This window comes from Anopheles moucheti, chromosome 2 (assembly GCF_943734755.1).
Source record: "Anopheles moucheti chromosome 2, idAnoMoucSN_F20_07, whole genome shotgun sequence".
NCBI lineage: Eukaryota > Metazoa > Arthropoda > Insecta > Diptera > Culicidae > Anopheles > Anopheles moucheti.
In genome coordinates this window covers 41,867,927-41,888,899 of record NC_069140.1, presented here as the reverse complement: position 1 = coordinate 41,888,899, position 20,973 = coordinate 41,867,927, and the positions used below count along the sequence as shown (strand labels likewise).

At 43.5% G+C, this 20,973-nt stretch overlaps 2 protein-coding genes across 2 annotated transcripts; one reads left to right on the top strand and one right to left on the bottom strand.

The window, feature by feature from the left end:
• Positions 1-908: 908 nt before the first annotated feature.
• On the top strand, positions 909-1,968 carry LOC128297788 (carbonic anhydrase 7-like). The gene is made up of 2 exons (XM_053033487.1): positions 909-984; positions 1,076-1,968. The coding sequence occupies exons 1-2, from the start codon at positions 909-911 to the stop codon at positions 1,966-1,968; spliced, it is 969 nt and encodes a 322-aa protein (XP_052889447.1).
• Positions 1,969-3,019: 1,051 nt separating this feature from the next.
• On the bottom strand, positions 3,020-20,545 carry LOC128297790 (transmembrane protein 235). Its single transcript, XM_053033489.1, has 6 exons — positions 20,420-20,545; positions 14,481-14,610; positions 4,982-5,132; positions 4,702-4,900; positions 3,684-3,849; positions 3,020-3,599 (listed from the first exon to the last, which is right to left on the bottom strand). Exons 1-6 carry the CDS (start codon positions 20,543-20,545, stop codon positions 3,493-3,495), a joined length of 879 nt encoding a protein of 292 aa, XP_052889449.1. The 3' UTR covers positions 3,020-3,492.
• Between the last annotated feature and the right edge of the window lie 428 nt (positions 20,546-20,973).

The following is a 20,973-nucleotide window of genomic DNA, read 5'->3' as shown; positions in this document are numbered from 1 at the left end:
CCTATACGATCAAATACATTCTGCATGGTAGAACGCGCTGTTTTATTTTATTCTTTTATATCCCAATTTTGAATCCTTCGAAGATTGTGTTGTGGTGATCAACCAATGCTTTGTCGTCTAGGAATGTTCATGTCCATAACTAGGTCAGCAAGAAATGACCTTGCAGTGTAGCTAGTGTTTATGCTCACAATAAGTTGTGTGTATGTAATCTTTCTTTCCACCCAATAAAAGAATCCCCTTTTAGGCTTACTGCAAAATCCCGACTCTTCCGGAACGAAGTTTATGCCAACATTTATGCCACACGGCAAACATTTGCTTATCCTCCGGTCAGCACTCTTTTGCTGAAGGTCGCTTGTCATCCAGCTTTTGGGCAAAAAGGCAAACACGCGAAATGTGAAGTCATCTCTATTCGAAAACGAAAGCACCACACGCGGGCGCTGCCTTAATCCGACCCCATCAAGCGTTATGCAGAGACTAACAAAACGCACGGCCACGGCCAAGTGTCGGGCTCCCGTGCACTTTAACACGACTCCTGGAGTATCGCTATCGCTTTAACGCTGCTATTTCCTGCAGTAGTAGCAGGGGTTGTTTTGTTAGCAGCAGCAGCAGCAGTGCCCCCCAACTTAGAACGTTCTTTTAAAAACAGGCTTCCGGATGACGGCAGCATTCAGAAACGGTGCAGCTTTCCACCGGTGCGGGACACACAAGACGCGCATTGACTTTAGTGCCGGTTTGGCATAGGGTAAGGTCTTGTCAAACCCGGATCTTGAAATAGGTCGCTAGAACAACGAGGCGTGGTTCGGTCGTTCGGGTTTGCTCTTTTCTTTTACCTAGTTCGGACAGTTAGTGGCTGAGTGGGCTTTAAGGTGGTTTTTCTACAAATCAATTCCTACGTACGGTACCGTTCCATGTGTACGCGAACTACAATGAGTGCTCTGTGTATGTCACTTTTATTAGCCTGTCAACCGGTCGTGTTCGCTCGAGGTAATGCTTTTACAGCAAGCGTTTCTAGTACGCGTGGTGGTAAACTGTACCGGTTTGGTTGTAATAATATTCATCCCGAATTTATTCGCAGAGTATCCTCAAGAAAGTGAGTTCCTGTGGGGTAGACGCACAGCACATCCGAACGATATCAGCTTCGATGTGAACGAACTGAAAGAAAGTAAAGCTAGTGCACCGTCCTGGACGTACTCGCTACGTGATCCGCTTGGTCCACCGAATTGGCCCATCGTAGCGCCGGCCTGTGGTGCTCAGTTCCAGAGTCCTATAAATATCGTCACCTCCAGGGCGCTGGTCGTAAACCGTAAGGTACCGCTGGAGATCGTTGGGCTGACCAACATGCCCTCGTCCATTACCGCTGAGAATGAAGGTTACTCGGTGAAGTTTACACCCCACTGGACATACCGGACGCGACCGATGATGCGCGGAGGACCCCTGAAGACGGCGTACTTCTTCGAGCAGATGCATTTCCACTGGGGTCCGAACAATACGGAAGGATCGGAACATACGCTCGATGAGCGCCGTTTCCCGCTCGAGCTACATCTGGTGTTCTACAACGGTCTGTACAGTTCGTTCGACAAGGCGAAGGCGGAAGTGGATGGTTTGGCTGTGGTCGGATTCCTGTACGAGGTGGTACCAAGCTCGTCCAGCTTTTCGCTAAACTCGTGGGCTAACTTCTTGCCCCAGGTGCGTCAACCGAAGTCAACGCTTGAGATACCGTTTAGCCGGGCGTTTACGCTGCTGAACGTTGTCGGTACGATGGGATGGCCGTACTATTCGTACGAGGGTAGTCTTACGACGCCCCCATGCCTCGAGACGGTTAACTGGATCGTGTCGGCCAAGCGGTTAGCAGTGACGGAGCAAGAACTGAACCGACTACGTTCGCTGATCGGCACGAACGGGGCACCGATATCGTTGAACTATCGCCCAGTTCAACCGCAGAACACTCGTAGGGTGTTTTACTACTAGATGTCAGAATTTTGGAGCTGTAACTGTAGCTCTCTGTTTTACTATTAAGTTCTAATCGGACAAACCAGCCCCGGTAATCACATGCAGCGACAAGCTGGCTTCCGGGTTGCATACTGTTAGGCGCAAATCGTATGTCGACACGATCCTCGCTGTGGCGGTAAACCGAACACGTGCACCGTTGAGTGTTGAGAACGAAGGGTACCTGTACCAAATAATTGTTCCTTTGCTACTTAAACAAATACAATAAGATTTAAATGTAGATGAATTGCGTTGTTGTGATATGGAGGGAGTGAACTCTTGACCACGGCAACGAACAATAAAGATAAAACAACCGCGACAATTTGTTTCATTAAAAATAAAAATACTAAACTTTATTTTCCATTCCATTCACGCTTCATTCGCTCAACTGCTCATTGTAATAAGTTCGTAATAAGTGGGTTTTCGTGAAACCTTCCCATACCTCTCAGTACTGTCACGTCGAATGCAATGCTTTTACCTTATTTTGCTCTAAATTTACTCTTGAAACTATGTTACGAGCGTATGATTCAATTTTTCTCCTGCCGTCTCCTGCTTTATCGTTATTTTTCCACTTAGCACAAACAGTATGAAACTACACTAGCTTTTATCTCTACATGTTCGAGTCATAATACATAAAGAAACACGTCCGCAGTTACGCACATCGACGAACGGCGTGCGCACGGTCGTCCGTTTGGACTAATCTAACTGGATGAATGGATCGTGTTATTGTAGACGAGTGAACAAAAAATAATAAATCATTCATCATTAGAACGACTCACCTAAAGGCGCTACATTCACAAATCGAAATGGAACGCAGTGCCGTGGACCGTTTTGGAAATCGATTGTCTTGAGTCGTATGTAAAGGTAAGGTTAATGCGATGCTACTTGCGTTGCGTTAAAATAGAAACCACTCGATCAGACAGACTGTTTCAACCGTTTCGTTTAAGTTGCATTGTTATTGTTTTAGTACACTCCACATCGGGTGGTCATCAGGTGGACTAAAGGTGGTGGGAGAGACTATTAAGACGTCGGAAAATGGAAAATTCATACATCGGGTGAAGATGGCGATCGCTGTTCGGAAAATCGAACCAAAACAGGAAACTTATCGTGGTGACGATCGGTATTGGAAGACATTATGCAGCCCTCAGGAAGAGTATTAAAGAATGTAACCGGGGTGCCCTGTTTTGGGGTGGGTGGGTAAGGTATTGAGTAAAAGTTTTCACGTTCATCAGCGCAAATTGCTACAAAAGCTTCCAACTAGAGTCGAATTAAATTTTTAACTGAACATTATCCACCAAGTATGACGTAATGATTCCGCATGCCACATCCTGGGCAATGTTGGGGCCGAAAAATTGAAACAGAACAGTTTCATATTTAGCTTTCAGATATTCTGAGTGTGTTATTGTTTTTTTTTTAATGGATGCAGTTTGATGCACTCTACTATGCACATGCTTTCCATTCTCTTCCATTCTGTTCGCATTCTGCGTAGCGGTGGAAAAGTTTTACTCAATAGTTGTACGGTCCGTACTGCGATCCGTGGTAGTATGGCTGCGGATAGAGCTGAGGCTGGGGGAAACCACCGTAAGGGTAGGGAGGCTGCTTTTGGGGATACACTGAAACGGGAGAGAGCAGGTTAGCGATGTGAGCGAGGGGAAGGTGGGCACGGTCGGCGAGACTAGCGTTCGGCAGCTGCTTACCGGGCATCAGATACTGGAGGTTAAGCTGTTCTTCCTTTTCACGTTCACCCCGCAGACAGACAGCCGCACCGGACAGCAGGATCGATGCCAGCAGACTGCAGGCCACACCGGCCCAGGCCACAATGTACGACCAGTCGTACGACAGACGAGTATTGTCTCGCAGGACCTGTGGAGGGATAAGAAAAGTGTAGATGTTTAGTTTCTGCTTATGCTATTGGCTTATGGCTGGAAACTTGGTATCATCTACCCCATGAATAAGAAGGGAGCTAAGCTAGAGTGCAGCGCATATACGGCTCTACTCCTATTGTCTCTTATTTGATCTCAAACTGTACGATGCAATGAACTCTTTTGAAATTTCGACCAAGTTTCCGGGTTGTACCTAATCATAAAAATGACAATGTCGACGCTCGCATGCCAGATGAGAGTGAATAGAAAACTCTAAGGCCCTTTAGCTTCTTCAAGGCTTTGCCCCAGGGAAATGGACTGGCTTGTCTACTATTCAACCCAGTACTAAGGAGGCATACTCGAGACACGTGGATCATCTTCTATAAGTCAGATCAAATACTGGCAAACGCTAATTACATAGACATCCTTGGATTAATGCTCTTCTACATAGCAGATGCATGCCTGATACGGGTTGAAGATTCGCTCGCAAAAACCAAAATGATGGTGACACTATCATAGCATATTGCTCTTGAAGCTTGGGGGTGTGATTTCCTCCGTCACTTAGTGTTCCACTAAGGGTAGTGTTCCACTCAATTGAAGGAATAGGAAGATGACACTATCATTGGCCTTGCTAACAAGTTCTGATCTAGGCGAGGGAAATGTACTACGAATGCCCGTTCGCACCTTCAAAGTCGTTTAAAATGTTGGGCATTACAATGACAAGCTTCATTACTTGTACGATGAATTTACTTTCGAACGACTATTTCAACTTGCCAATCTGCTGGTAGACTGCTCATTTCAACATTTCCTCAAACAACATCATCTTGCTGTACACATGTCTCCCTGTACTTACACTATTCCACTGCTGGTAGTATTCCTCGCCGACGACCTTTTCCTTCTCGAAGAACTCAACCGTGTGCCACAGGCCCATCGCACCAGCGGCGAGCAGGCAGGCGGTGAGCATGAGGATGGCGGTAGCCGTAATGGCACCGGCCGAACGCTTCCAGCATCCCGACAGCCCAGTCCAGAAGGCACAGAAAATGACAACGAAGCTGCAAACATGATATGATCGATAAGTAATGGAGGTGTTTTTCGGTATGCATTGGGAAGGAGAAAGAAAGTACACCACCTACCTCAGGATAAAGGCAGCAATGACGGAACGTGCCAGGTGGAGTCGGGTCATGATGTCATCGGTAAACGAGTCCGACTCCTTGTGCTCTTCGTTGGCGGGGAAGTAGTCGATGTTGGAGCAATGCGTTTCGACCGGTGAAAGATAGATTTGCACTGTTAAACGAGAAAAAAGAGCTCATTAGTAGTTTAAATCAGCATAGCCATACTACTCATATGGTTAATATTCTTCATTAGTAAGTGATCGTACAGTACAGAATGTGTGTCATCACGGAATTTGCTGTATGCTATCGCTCCCTTATCTCATTGTTTCGTTTTGTGGTGATTGTACTATAGGCACCGAAAGTTTCTAATTCCCGTTCAAAAACTCATTCAGCTTCTGCTTGCTTTCCACACTTACACACTCATGGATCATTGATTTAAAACGATGCGATCTCGGGCATACACTTTAATAGCGAAATAAAGAAGTGTGAAATGAAAGGCGTATATTTTTCGGGTGCAAGATGAAACGGTGTGCATATGCGGCGCCGGCGTAGGGCGTATCCAGGCCAACGTGCCAACACCCGTTCCCAATTCCATCACTGGGTTTGGGATGTGGCCGTAGTGGAAGGCATGTGCGAGTACGAGCCACCGAAAAATTCGAAACGGAACTTCACACCCTTTCGCACCCGATTGATTGCAGTGCACGATGCATGTGGTTGCATTGTGGGGTTTGAAATGTGAAAGATCGGATGCGAGTTATGCGCAGTTTCACCAGGGTGAGATGCAAAATGTGTGCCGATTTGGTAGGATGCTGCGCGTGCCGCACGATGTGTCACGCCAGAGATCCAAGAGTGAAAGAGGCAGAACGTGAAGAAATTAAACGAATTAGAAATAGTTTCTCCACTCGCCGCATCAAGGGCCCCTGCCGTATCACTTCGTGCCATATCTCGCTGATATAATGCATAAATAAGTGAGCCGCATAGTTTCGAGATGCAGTGGAAAAACAAAATGCAATTTGCTATTGATGGATGTGAAAGGTACGAAGTGTGCGATGGTGGGAAAGATGGGAAACGCTGCATACAAAATGGGTGGGCGGCCGTTATGCGTTCGTTGATCTCCACACCAAATGTCGATCGCTTGGCAAGATATCTCGACTTCGCGCACATGAGCACGTGTGTGCGTGTGAGCGCATGGGTTTTAAAAATGTCGGTCTTTCTTTTTACATTATCCACCCGCCAACATCGTTACTGCGCTTTTGGCAACCGATTTGCGTTCGGCCGACGGTGTGTCTGGACGGTGTGCGAACTGGTACGGATTGCACTTCCCAAGTGGCTTTAGGATGCATCGGTGCAGTGTGCCGATGCAAGCGGGTAGCAGCAGACCTATAAATCAAATGGTGCAATAAAGTAAAACTTCCAGCGATCACTTTCTTCCATATGGTGGCCAGAAAGTGGGAATGGTAATTTCGCATAAGATGCACACAACATATCGCACCCGAGGTGCTTCTTACCAGCATATGAAGAAAGTGAGAGTTATCGATGAAGAGATATGAGACGGTGTTGATTCATAATTTCTGCACACTGGCTAACGATCATGGCAAACTTGTTTGACCGACCGGCAAATGATGATGAGGATTCGAATTTCATGCTCGGTGCGGTATAATTTGGTGCTGGAAACTGTTGCTTGATCATTCCGTCAAATCGTGTTAGCAAGTTAGATGAGTAGAGAAAACAAACTTCATAATTGGTTACAAGCGCATGCAAATGAGCGTATTAGTAATTGACGAATGGAAAATGGATACTACAAACAAGATAATCAACGATATCGCATAAAGTAAATTAAGTAGTATGGAAAATAATTTTAAGTCATCAAGCACGATAAATAAATGTGTTGTGCTTAATGGATCTTGTAAGAATTCATATAATGGAATGAAAATCTTCCATAAGGAGGCATTTAAATCATGAGTTGACTTTCGAAAGTTTCCATAATCCTCATAGATTGATGAATCTTAATGGCAATTTCAGCAACTCCAGGAGCTCTACAACTCAAATTAAGCTATTAAAGAAGCTTCATTTCAGAATAAGGCATACAATCATGATTCCTAAGAGATGATTTCATGAGTCTTTCAGAATGTATTAATCCTTTAAGATATATTTACTTTTGGCCACTCCCGAATCTGTGAAGATTTGTGAATCTTCTAAATAGAGATTTGCTTCAAAGATTCTCTAATGGTAATGAATCTGAATCAAATTTATCCTACTATAGAATATAATAACATTAGAATTATTGAACCATTTTGATCAAGTTTAGTTCTTTGAAATAGTATATATGTTGTATCTTCTTCTTTTTCTTTATCAGTACAACAACCTCCTGCCGTTTCTGGCTTTCTTTAACTTCAATGTAGTCGGATAGTCAGCCCTTGCTTCGGAAGATTGAAACGGATGGGATTTTGGAGCGATCCTATCGTGTGAAGTATAATGTTCATATAATGTTGTATAATGGTACAACACAATGGTTGTATAATGATTGTATGTATAAAGTACACACCAATATAAAAAGCCTAAAAATATTCTACTTAGCTCTAACGTGAAAAATAAACAAAAATTTAAAAAGTATATTCTTATGCTATTTGCATAATTTTTGGCGATTTTTGTGATTTCCTTACATTGTTGAGTCAACGATAACAGAACTGATTTATAAGAGTTTTGGAGCGTTTAGGTTGGAAGTATTGCTGGCCACAAAGCACTATTTGCACACCTTGAAATGATGTACTCCAAAAATTGCAACAAAACCTCGAAAATCGGTCAACCTAACGAACCGCAACACCGCACTCATAAATATGCTGTCACCGTTATAAAGAAGAAGTTAGAAAAACATGACGCGATTCACAACGGTACCGACCTACTCGTCGATCGCATCACGATCACAACGAAACCGTCGTCTCCCTTACCTTCACCGCCTGCACCAATCATGACTCAATCGCAAGCTAACCTTCAAAACAATAAGCTACTGATGCCGGTCAAGCCATGGCGAATGAAAATGCTACCCCTTCCTACCACGGGAATACGTACCCCGTTGTGTTGGCGGTACCGGGATCGTATCAAACGTCAATCGTAACGCCAAAAGGTTCACGCTAGGCGGAGAATAACGCGCCACTATTACGCAAACCATGCACGTGTGTATGTGTCACGGATGCGTCGGTTTCTTTTTCTCGCATCGAAGCAATCCTTCGCGCATCGCCAATGAGCCACATGAGGCAATGGTACATGCCGGGCACTCGAAATCAAACGGCCATGCACATCTGTGTAGGTGTGTTGCAAAGTGTAGTCATTTTGGTACCACTCAAAATGGCAACATCAGCAAAATATTTATTTTCTTTTTACGATTAACCACAGCACAATGCATGAGCCATGAATGAATGATGAAGCAAAGGGGGACACCTAAATAAGCAAGGACAAAGCAGCAATCGAATCGATTGATAAGTTTTCCGCAAAACGGTTGTGTTTCGATTGTGACGCGACTGGTGGTGGCACGGTTTGAAGGACACCGGATAACAAGTTGCAATCGTGTCGATCCACTTTTAAACTGGTTACATCATTTGCTATTTTTATAATTCAACGTTGATGAGGTCACTCGCAAAGACGATGTTTATTGAATCGTTTTCGCAAAACAATTAAATCTACAATCATCTATTTTCTAAGCATGAACTCTGGCAGCGGAATCATTTGACAGTTGAATGGCGAAATGTAAATAACGATAGATCTAATGTCATTTGACAGTAACCAGGAGATTAGTAGACAACCATAGTAGGCGGTGATTTTTAAAAGTTAATTTGGTTGGTTTGGTTGGTAAAGTTAAGCATGGTTGAAAAAGCTTCATAGGCTTTGCATTTGTTTCGCCCCAGTACATGCCAGTGCTTCATTATTCAGGTTAATTAACCGAAAGGTTTGCGGTAGGAGCGAATTGTTTACTCCAAATTTACCGCAAGCAATAGTCCACTCAGACACTCACGCACACATAAGCCGACACATTTTCCGCTCCATCAAACGAGAGTAAAAGGTGTAAAATGGTTGCCGGACCAGTTTAGAGACGTTAAGAAGAGGAAAACTACAGATGCAAACAATTTGCAAAATAAACCGCCTTCGATGGATGTTTTACGGGGTGGCTACCTTATTCGGCGCTAAACACATTTCCACCTGCTAACAACGCGAATCGAGCATCGATATTTTCCTTTATTTTAGGCCACTCGTTCACAGGCCGTCTCTCTGCATCAGTGTAATAATGTATCCCGTTCTGATGGTGCAGAAATTCGTTTGCCGTGCAGAATATGTTTCGTGTTGTAGCACTTTTTTAATTCATCGACGATTACAACCCTGGTAGTAGCGTTGGTGTGTGCGTGTCTGCGTTTTCTTTCTTATTCCATTTCATTAAGAAAAGCTCGCCACCATAGAAAACAGTTTCCGTTCAACGGGCGAACACTTTCAGCGGCGTCATTTTTTTCTACGACCTAAATCTTGGCCATCCGATCGTGGACGGATCGTTAGATCGGTCCGTTTGGCACCATTTTGAGATGATTCAAAGGTAAAAGAAGGCAGAAACAAAAGCATAAAACCACGGCATGAATGAAACATTGCCGTTAGGTTAGTGTGTTTGAGATTAAGATTTTGGACGATGCTGATGGTTTGATCGAGTGTCGTCGAAAACCGTCAATCATCAATCATGACTTGACGCTGTCATGGCAAGCGGTGCTATTTCGTTTCGATCTGATAAATCGGATGTTGTGGAATGAAAAATGATTGTTGTAACACTCCTATAAGTGTTTTAGATGGTCAACAATCTAAGCTGGGAAAAGGGTAAAACAGTTTTCTTAAGGCATGAGAAAGCTTTACTCTTACTTCCACAAAAGAATGGTAGTGTTTGTTCTTCATATTTCTAATCGAATTTGTTGTTTGTTGTCCATCCAATGTTTTGTTTAATATTCCAGTTGAGTCCTGCAATGAAGATTGCGTCCAATAATTACAATTTTATTGGTTTAGCGTTTAGTTAACTCTTTTTTTTTTCACTTGATTTACGTTTGAATAAAGTGTATTTCGTGTCTCATGAACCTGCATTTAAACCTCACTTTGGGACTCTTCCTAGATTCGACTCAGGACATCAAGTCGTGAACACTATCCGATATCTAGCCTGTTCGTGGAAATTTTCCTGTTGGTACTTGTGAGTGTAAATCCGGAATTGTTTCACGAATCGACTGAAACTTCGACTACTCCTGGAATGCTCCGAACTATATTGAAGATGTGCGAATTATCATCAGTTAATCTGGTTCTGTACATACAGAATGATCATTCGTTTATCATAGAAACATTTTTAACGACTGATTATCTGAAGGATTATTCTGTTTTTTTCTGATTGCAACAAATTCCACATAGATTTTAAAACAGGTTCCCATAAACTTTCAAACTATTTTTCTTAGGGACATTGCTTTATCGCTTTTAACAGATTTTCACAGATTTTTAAAAACATGCTTTTTTAATTTTTCTGCGAGTTTTTCAGCACGTTTTTCAGTATTTTCTGAAGGGGTTTTCTTGTATTTTCCTCGATTTCATGGAATCTCTGTTTTGTTTTTTTTTTATCTCGGTTGGTTGATTTCGGTTGTGTTCTAATGGGTTTCATTATCCATCAAATTATTTTCAGATCTTTAAGCATATCTATCATACTTCCAAGCTCAGTTTAAAGTCGAAGTAGATTTGGAGTTGATTTCGGCGTACTCCGAAATTGGATCAATCCGACTCTGGCAAAACAAACATTTTTCCCATCACTAGTAGGCTGAAATAAATCGTCGCTCGCAACAATTCTTGTTCTTCTCTATAGATGAGCAAACGCGTGCAAAGTTGTATAGAAATAACTAAATCATATTGCGATCATGAGAATTTGTTTTTTAACGCAATGCATTCGCCTATTTTTGAGCAAGGCACTTTGACTAACAATTATACTACTTGTACAATAATAAACCTCAAACTTTCTAGAAAACAGCACTGACTTAAAGATCATTACCAAGAACACACTAGTTGTTACATAACTAATGTGTATAAAACAACCGTGCCGTTAAAGCTAAATTTCCAACGCATGGTTCTGCTCCATTTTAAATTTGTTACACCTTCGCTTTTTGCTGAGAACGGATTAAGCTGAATAAAAAAAATGGAATTATATTCTAGCAAACTAGCGAGGTTCAAAAACTCGTATCTAATCACATAATAGGCCGTCTTTCCCGTACCGAAAAATAATTTCCTTTCTTTCTTTTAAAGCAAATTTCGCTGAAAGGCTGGACGGCGGCGAAAGAACTTTAATAACATTCGCAAGCACAAGCCCGGCCCACCGCAGTTCTAAGCATTCTAAGAAAAATCGATCTGAGAGCAAAATTGAGCCACAAAAAAAACAAGGTTAAAATTCAATTAAAACTACCCACTTTTACCGTACCCATTTTCCGCGGGTTCGGAAAGTACTATCGTTGTGGGGAGGAAGATGTGTTCTTGGCGCAACATTTTGGACCACAAAACAGCGGTGCGTTCATGGTGAAGAAACTCATTAATTGCGCATAAAATCGAGTAAGAGTGAGTTCCGGACGGCTAACGAAAGGGTAGAAGTAATTTCATTCAGTTCGCTTACATGTTATTTCCTCTCCAGTCCATGCTTCCACCTTAGCCTGTGCGGTGTATTTTTTTCTTTATCACACAATTTGTGCCGCTTATAAGATGGTTTGCAGCGATCGGTCGAAGGGGGCTTTTCCACAAAGCTTCCCCAAAAACGGTCCCATCACGTAGGTTTCCTTCGCATCAGTTTACGTAATCCGTAGCCCCGTATATCTTGCTTTTCGGATGGTCAGGTTAGGCCACTTTTGCCGCTCAAGTGAAAACCGTGTAGCGAAACAGAGGAGGCAACAAAAAAAGAGCAACAACGTACTATATTTTTTCCTTGCTTCAGTTAACGCCGCCAAGCAAAAATCAATCTTGTTTAACCGGTGCTGTGGCAAACGAGAGAGGGCAATGTCTTTAGGGAAAATTGTGCTCCCGGTTCGGCTTTTTCCATCGAAAAGGCCACGAGGGTCCAAACATAAGCGAGTGGTGTGCCCGCTATGACCTAACTTGATCCCTTTCCCCTTCGAAGGTTATCGCTCCGGAAAGGGAGAGAAGGGGATTGGAGAGAGCGAGAAGGGAGGAGAGGGAAGGAAAACGTTACCCAAATGGAAGAAAGCATAACTTGTGCATGAATGGATATTGAACAGCGCCCAGACATTCATCAGTCCATACGGTTCCACGTCTGCTGTGACTTAGGGCTGACTGATGCTGATGCTGAACGCCGCCATAAGGCAGGAACCACACACTATCACCCGATTTTCACCGGCTGATCGTTACGGTGCGGCAACATAACAGGCAGGAATTAGAAATCGCAAAGCTGCAGTCACCTCGTTACCCAACTGTGCAAAAATCGGAAAGAATTCATGGATAATTATAGCCAGCAGCGACCACATAACGATGGAGAGAAATATCGGACTTCTCCCCCTCTCCTCGGTGTCTTTAATGTTTTGCCGCCAGCAGTCGCGTTATCGTGTACACCTTGCCTTGTGATCCCCGGGCCGGATCTGGTGTGACGGGTTGACGTTGTCCATCCCTAAAAAGGACCTTAAAGTCACCTTGGTTTACGTGCGTTCAGTTAATTTGGGTGGGACGACAAAAAGATCACAATTTCTCAGCGAGACCGAATTTCACTTTATGACAGACACAGCCATAAAGCTTAAAACACCTTCCACCGGTTGGTGGGTGATGCAGAAATAGGTGAACTGTGGCTCGGGTTTGATGGTGGTGTTGAAAACAAAAATTGCACCTTCTTTCTTTCGGGTGTTGCCACTCTCCCTTTGGCAAGCCCCGTCTAGGTTTATGTTGATTCCATTTCGAATAAAATTTACCATTCTTTCCCATGGGAATAAACGGTTGTTTCCTTCCATTAAGGGTTACCTGTTTGCAGAGACGAGCAGCATACAAAAAAGCCGAAGATTAAAATACAAAAAAAGCATCAACAGAACAAACAACCGTTCAGTTGGCATATTTTAATGCTCGCTTTTCATAGGCCTGTGGCCATGGGAGGGAACGCCCAATTTAGCGGCTATTAGCATCTTTCTCTCCTAAAATCGCTGGAGCTGATGCGCGCTTGAAGCATAAAATGCGATGTTAAAAGATGGTAATTGTTATACACTCGCCGATTGCATGAAAGCTGGCCCGCTTCATCTTCGTCGCATCGTTTTTGGGGGGGGAGGAAATTGAAAGGTGAAGATTTCCGTGTCTTTTCCGTGACAGTCGAAACTCATGGACGCACGGGCCAAGATTTCGAGATTTATGAAAGGCCAAACGGTTGAATTGCTGACAGCCGCCAAGGACAACGGAAGCCCGAAACGGAAAGTCCGTGCCATAAACGTTGATCGTGAGAACGTGCAGCGGCTGTGGAAATCTAATCTTATGCCGCGCGCACACAAATTTGTCAGCATTGAAGCTCAAAACAAATTCTTAACTTCCAAGCGTAAGAATGAAAGAAGCAAATAAAACTAAAAACTACATCCCGGAAAAGCTCAACCAGTAAACATCCTGATCCGCGGCACCAAATGGACACACCGGTACGATCGAAGATGTGATGTGGATGTGGTTCAATAAAACTCTTCGAAATCCATACTCCCTCTGCCTCTCATTGCATGCCGTGTTGCTCCGGTACGGCTCTTCTCATTCGGAACAATTAATTCAAATTTCCAGGAAACGTTCAGCGAAGCAATTTCAGCATCACAGTGTAAATGCCAGTAGCGTATTTCGTTGTCGTTTTTTTTACCACGTTACACTAATGCACACATACACAAATGGACGTGGAACGTGTAATGATGCTAGCTGCTGGCAGCAGAGAATACATTATCGTTCGTTCGTCTTCGGTCGTGATGAATGGAGAAGAGTACAGCAGAACCTGTGAGAATACTCCACCTTCGAGCGTACGGGAGCCACATAGCATCGACACAATGCAGCATCCGCATTACGCCTTGAAAAGATGAAAAACTCCACCTGCATCCACCACCATTCATTGGCCAGCCGTAGGAAAACGTCACTAGAATCGAACGAACAAACGCTTCGAACCGATGCGTTTTGGTAAGGCATCGAACAAAAGACTTGAAGGCCAACCCTCGATATAAAGCGACGAACCCCCAAATCTCGAATCAATGTGTATATTTTTGGTTTTGCCTTCTTGTTTGCTTCGCTGCGGGCCCCTATTTCCTTCGCGGCCGTAAATTCTGAGATTGAAAGCATTAATCGATTGCTACCTGCATCGGTTATTTGGCTTCTCTTTCCGGCCCCGAAAATCACACTTAAGTCCCATTTTGCTGAATAATTGGTTTTTATGGTGCTTCAAACGCACGTCGAACTGCGTGACTTTGCCGTTGGAAGCCCGAAGCACAATGTTTGCGCGGTTTAGAAGAAGCGTATTCAAGCTTACCGGACGATGCTGGAGGACGTTCCTTCGGGTAGCAGTACCGGAAAAGACCGCGTGTTCGCGTGTAGTAGATGAGTCGGTTGTTGAAGCTATCGGTCAGTGCAGCCGCATCTGGATGTTTTGCAATAAAGTTCTGCAAAAAGAAAAGGAAATCAGCATTAAAACATTACACACGAAAGAAAGGAAAGGCATGCAAGCTTAAAAAAGCAGTGTATAAATCACATACACACACTCGATTAGTAATAAACCTGCCGGCGATAAGAAATGAAAATGAAAGTTTCCGATTGATGGGTGATTTATTTCTGTGTGATTTTTTTTTCTCGTTGTATTTCGTTTCGATCGCAAGTACTTTTATAGCTGCGATCGGGCCTGTTCGACGAGTAGATGTAAACGTACTCGTTGTTTTTTTTTGTTGTTGCTGCTTGCAATCCATTGATGGGGCTATGTCCTTTCCCACTAATCACAAGGTTCATCTCCCGGACGTTAGCGATTTTGTGCAAAAATGGAGGCCATTTTAATGGCGAAGAGAGAGTGATGGGGTGCAAAATCACAAAAAAAAAATCCCATCATCGAAGCACTCGATATGGCACGAGCGGCACTTGTGAAAGTGGCATGGAAGGTGGATCGCTTGCCAGGCAGGCGTACACACATGGACGGCCGTCTCATCCGGCCGAAACGAATACCATTGCGTTGGACGGGTCTTTCCGCTCGAAGCCATCAATCAGCTTAACCGAACGCGATCGCAAACAGGATTGCTGTGCGAGATCGGATCGAAAAGCTTCAAGAGTAAAACACACAACATACACACACGCACGCCCGGCTAATGAATGTTGGCCATGGCACATGGCTGCCTGTGCTAGTAGTGTGTATGGTTAAGTAAACTAAAAAAAAACTAGTGCCAGAAACTAAAGCACAATGCCAGACACATACACTACAAAAAAAAAAAACAAAACAAAAAACACTCCAACATCACTTTTTTCACTAGACTGGTGTGGATCTACCGGTTGGAGCGGGGATGTAAATAAATAGATCAGACGGTCGATGCACATGTACCAAAAGGTTACTGAACTGAGGAAAGCTTCGGTGCGACGCCTCGATTAACGCGTAAGATGCAACGGCGATCGTGGCGATGCAGGTTCCCTGTACCATTTCCACGCCTTGTCTTTTGTCTAAACGCGATTCATCTTAGCGAAAGAATCACTCAACAATTAAACTGGGGAAAACTCACATACTCTGCCCACGCTGTACTCAGGTGCACACTCGGTACGATCATGTGTGTGTGTGTGTGGTCTGCATCACAAACACTGTTCTCTTCATCACTGCTGCAACGGTCAACCGTAATAACTGTGTTACGGTTTCCATTGGTTACACGCGCAGATTAGTTCTGTTATAAGCGCCAAAAGGCTCGAAGGCGATAATTACCACCCAGCACTGTGCACTGTGCGGTGTATTAATTACGTTAAGCGCAGCAGTGTTGTTTTAGTAGAATGAATTCTTGGTTCATTTCTTTTGCATAGCTCATCAAACACGTGTCTGTTGGGGTGCTTTTACAGGTAGGTAGAAGGAAAACAAACGTAAAAACATCGATACGCATGTGTAATTATAGTTTGGGGTGCAGTAAAACGTATACAGTTAGTAGTGGGTGGGTGGGCGTTGAAGTTGTACTTGACATTGACAGTTGAAGAGGTATTTGTTGTGTTGTGAAGAGATATAAAATCATAAGATGGAGCTGCAAAGGAAGAATCAAGCAGATACATGACGGTTGAAAGTCCTGGAACAAATGGGGGTCGTTGAATACTTGGTGTGTAAAGCTGCAGAGTTACTAAGAAAAGACGAGGATGCTGGTCGAGTCCCAAGTCCTACCGGAGGATTATCTCGCAGAAAAAGGGACAAAAATAGAAATACTTATGTAGTTATCGACTTGTCAAAATATAGAAAAAACGATATTTTATTTAGTTTCGTTAGAATTGGCCAGGTTATATTAACTTACTTATAGCACGTAGCCGGATAGTCAGTTCTTGCTACCAAGGTTTGATCCGGATAGGATTTAGCCGTTATTCGTGAAAGAAACAAACTACTATCAAACTAACTAGAACAACTGAGTTAAAACCCCAAAATCAACTCCCCAAAGTTTTACGAATTGGTTCCCAGGATTTCTCGTAGCCATGAGAATTAGTAGACTTGGAATTTTCATCAGTACTAAATGTGGCTCGATGAGTGCTGGATTAACGATTTCTTCTTTTAAAATATTTTTTTAATTTTCTGGTTACTTTTAACATAATAAAATATCTGATTAAAAAGTTTTTGTTTCGTTATCCATGATTCAAGTATAAGTTTAAAACCAATAATATTATGAGTTCATTAAACTTCTTTGACTTAGAATTTAATTTTTGTATTTTTGCTTGTAAAAATGTTCACAAACCTATCGTTTTAACAAGTTTAAAAATAACGAAAAATCTTGTAAGTGTATTTTTTCCCTCTTTGGACTTGTTGAGACAATTGAAATGAATATAAATGGTCCATAGTGTTTCTTATTATATTTTTATAACTATAACTAACGCTTACAAAAAGGCCTGTCATTGTCATTCATCAAAAATAAATTTAAATATAATCCAGATCTTGGACATTGACATTACTAAACGAACAAACGTCAAAATTATGGTAGTTCGAATCTAAAGAAGTCTAAAGCAGAATTTTGAATTATAAAAGAGACAATAATAGATCATAAAACCCATATACGATTACGAAACCGTAATAAAGATATTTAATGAATGATCTTTGAAAAGCAGCTACTTTAATATATTGCACAACACAAAATGACACAATTGTAGAATTTATTTACTCAAAATATAAGCACCGGCTGTGGCAATCCAGAAAAGTGTGACCACGGTGATGCTTTTGCAACACACTCACCAAATTTTTGGCACCAAGGTGTAAAACGGTTCTTCTCCTTTCATTCATTCGTGGCAGCAAACTCGTGCCCGCACTTGAGCATAAGCTTACGCTACAGAATGAGTCTGCCAAGGCGGCGGTTTTTATTTACTTTACAAACAACGTTATGCAAAGAAAATAAACAACTTAAACGCATGGCTCACGCACTTCTATGCCGTCCTGCTCAAGTGGCCAAACTGTACCCGAATGTATATTTCTGTGGCCGTTGCGGTACATTTGCAGCCCGGTCGTGAGCGTTGGGCTGGTGTCTCAAAAACCTCGCACAGAACCTTCGAACGGTTCTGCTGTCGTCAGGCATTCCAATTCTTGGCACAAAAACCACCCCCCTACATACACACACGCGCGCGTATGGATGAAGTAATCACTCCACACGAAAGGCGTTTGAAATGCAGAAACGGAGAGCCCGAAACATGGTGCCACGGGCCAATTCTGTTGTACGGAATTGACTTGGAAGAATGCGACCAGATTGTTTTGTGAGATGTGTGGCATGTCGTTGTTGTTTTTTTTTCTGGCTTCTCTGTCGTGATATTTGCTTGTGCGATTAGCAGCTTCAGGAATGGTATGTATGTGTGTGCCTTACAGCTTTCGCGACACATGGTTGGGCTTTCCGATTTTGACATTCCAGTTTTGCCCACTTTTCTACTCAGCAAGTGATTGCAAGGGCACAATTTGAAACGTTTTGTGTCAGTGTATGCTCGTAATGGTGTGTGTGTGTGTGTGTGAGTGTGTATGTGAATATGCTAATAACAATTCTACGATCGCTCATGATCACCTCAACTATGCTGGAACCGTCACGGTGGTACGTGATATGTGTGAATTCTTAGATCATTTCCATGTTGTAAAAGCACACATCGTTGGTACACGTGTATATGAATGTTTATACTGCTGCTTCTGGTTTGCTGAAAGAAATTCCAATATGCTCCGTTAGGCAGAGCAGATAGCAGTGAGGAAGATAAAACCACCAGAAATGGCCAAGAGATCAACCAACAGAAAAGGAAACACGAACAATCGAACGAACGCGATCACCCGTGTGGAGTGGAGAGAAATTGTGAAAGAGAACAGACACGCAAACAGGTAGTGGCTGTGTGTTTTGTTGATGTGCAGCAAAGGGAGGAACCAGCATACACAGGGAACCAGGGAAAAGTGGAAAAACAACTTGTGGACTACATTTTTTCTTTATTGCTGTAGCGGCTATGAGCCGGAGGTTGTACGTTTTGTATGTTGTTTCTTTCGCGCCCGTTGCGGTTCCTGCTCACGTACGATCAAGCGAAAGGCACAAGGATTAGATGTATGTGTGTGTGTGTTAGCCAGAGAATGTGCAATTGTGCGAAGTTGTGTGCACAACAGGATCCAGAACAGAACGGGCAGAAGGTGACGTCTGGGCGAAGTTATACCAATGCGACCGGTTATGCCCAAGAACACACCAGTCCCAGATGGTGTCGTTAAGAATGCTGCAGAGTTTGTCCGGGCACTCCGGGGGATTGGTCCTGTTATGGCTTGGTTGCTATCGCGTAGGTTGGCCAAACCGGAGCCGGTTTTGACGCAACAATTCGGTACACATACATGCCGCACAGTACACGGTCCGGTTGTTACATACGAATGGTAAGCAATGTTGAATGCTTTGACAAACTTTTCACGCTAGAAAGTGGTATGGTTTAATCATTCAAAAAAAACTATCCAGCACGCATCATAATGCGGCACACATCAGCTCGAAAGAAAGCTGGTTTGGAATGTTAAAGCGTGCAGGGTGACATCTTTTACTTGCCGATGTCTGTCTGCTTTTGTCTCGCGTCCAGGCCCAACAAATTCCACCATCCCGCCCATTTGTATGCAAATCGATCGGGTGTGGGTCGCTTTCGACGCTGCAACGGCGTACACAGCAAACAACCGGAGGCCCAAACTGTAACAAACATTCACGCGTGAAACGATCCAAGTATACTCATACGTTTCTTGTAGCATGCACAATTTCTTCCTCGGACCGCACAACAGTGCACCCGGCGATGACTCCCAGTACGAAAGGAAACACAAACACGGGTAGCAGTTTTGCGGTTGTTTAACTTTCCGTGCAAACTTCAGGTTGGAAAATAAATTGTGCCGGAAACAATTCCTTATTATGCATCAAGCCGGGCGCATGTTTGGTGGTAGTATCGTTGTTTAATGTTTGGCGTTGGGTAGTTGGGTACACCCGGCATGCGATACAGTTTCGGGCCGTAGCGTCAAGGCCAAACCCAAACTGCCCGCTGCTTGTGATCATGAAAAGATGAGATAGTTTTGTTGGGCTGTTTATTATTATTATTGCCCAGTTCTCATGGCTGCCGGATGATTGCCGGAGTGAATGGTTTTTTTGTGTATAATGTTGTCTTGTATAATTCAGTACAATGCAACGAAGAACAAAAAATAAACTACCACCACTGCAAAGCTCGCGAAATGATTGACCGTTCCGGCACTTGTCAAGAGTCAAGGCAAAGTGCTAAAGACATAATTGGATCTCTGCGCTGCCATTGTTACCAGTGGGATGGGATGACGGTGATCTCTTGACGGTGGAACAGAAAAATTCTATTACCACAAGCATTCTATTTTTAATTCTATATCTTCCATCACGAATACGCAAACAAATTAGCCAAATTACTCACATTCAAAAGGGGCCCACACATAATTGTCTCAATAGATTGCGACCATGCGGGAATAGAAAGTTTACCATGCGGCACTTTCCATCGCAAAAGGGTTTGTCGCTTGATGTAGCGTTTAAGTCTCCGCCCCATACAGCGCCATACAGCGAAGACAGGTTATTGTTGATGGCAAGCAAAACAAACACCGTTCAGTGTGGTGTTTAGTTGCGTTTTGAAACGTGCAAGAAGAAGACAATTTTTGGCATGATACGGAGCTTTAAAACATAAAATCTTCCCCACTTCCCCACGGGTTTATGTGTTGCGTTGCGGAAAATGTTTGAAAGAAAGCGAAGCGCTTCTGGCGCACAGTGTTTACCGTACCTGTATGTTGGTGCGCTTCACCTCATAGCTCTGCCAGTTGTCTGTGGAGAAGGCGATTGCCAACAGGGCAACGGCGATGATGGCGGATATCGTCGCGAGCGACAGCGTTACCGCACTGCAGGGCATCTTGGAAGGGTGCTTTCTGGAGGTTTTTTTTTGCTCTCCGCTTGTTCTCGCTCTCCGTTGGATGATGATGATGATGCTAACGCTTCTTAGGGCTTTGATGCTGGCACTGGCTCTTGCTCAAATGATCGTCGATACGCACACACTCGTACGTACCAAACCACAGACACAGCCGACACACAGCAGCCGGGCGTGAGGGGGTGTGCGCAAATAATGTAAGAAAAATCAACACCAGCTACAGCTTTCCTCCGTTAGATGACGCTTTTTTTTTGCGATTGCTCACACGCACACAGACACACACACACACATACACGGGCGGCACACATGCACGCTTGCACTGGTATCAGGTTCGTCTCTTAAAGATGGCTTAAAGATCACCACTGAGAATGAAACGTTACTGGCACGATAGAAGTAGATCTCGCATTGATCCT

Excerpts from the sequence above, each read along its gene's own strand:
- LOC128297788 (XM_053033487.1), top strand. The coding sequence starts at position 909 with ATGTGTACGCGAACTACAATGAGTGCTCTGTGTATGTCACTTTTATTA. Across the intron at positions 985-1,075 it reads ACCGGTCGTGTTCGCTCGAG|AGTATCCTCAAGAAAGTGAG; the intron begins GTAATGCTTTTA and ends ATTTATTCGCAG.
- LOC128297790 (XM_053033489.1), bottom strand. The coding sequence starts at position 20,545 with ATGCCCTGCAGTGCGGTAACGCTGTCGCTCGCGACGATATCCGCCATC. Across the intron at positions 4,901-4,981 it reads ATTGCTGCCTTTATCCTGAG|CTTCGTTGTCATTTTCTGTG; the intron begins GTAGGTGGTGTA and ends TCATGTTTGCAG. Across the intron at positions 3,850-4,701 it reads ACTACCAGCAGTGGAATAGT|GTCCTGCGAGACAATACTCG; the intron begins GTAAGTACAGGG and ends ATCCCTCCACAG.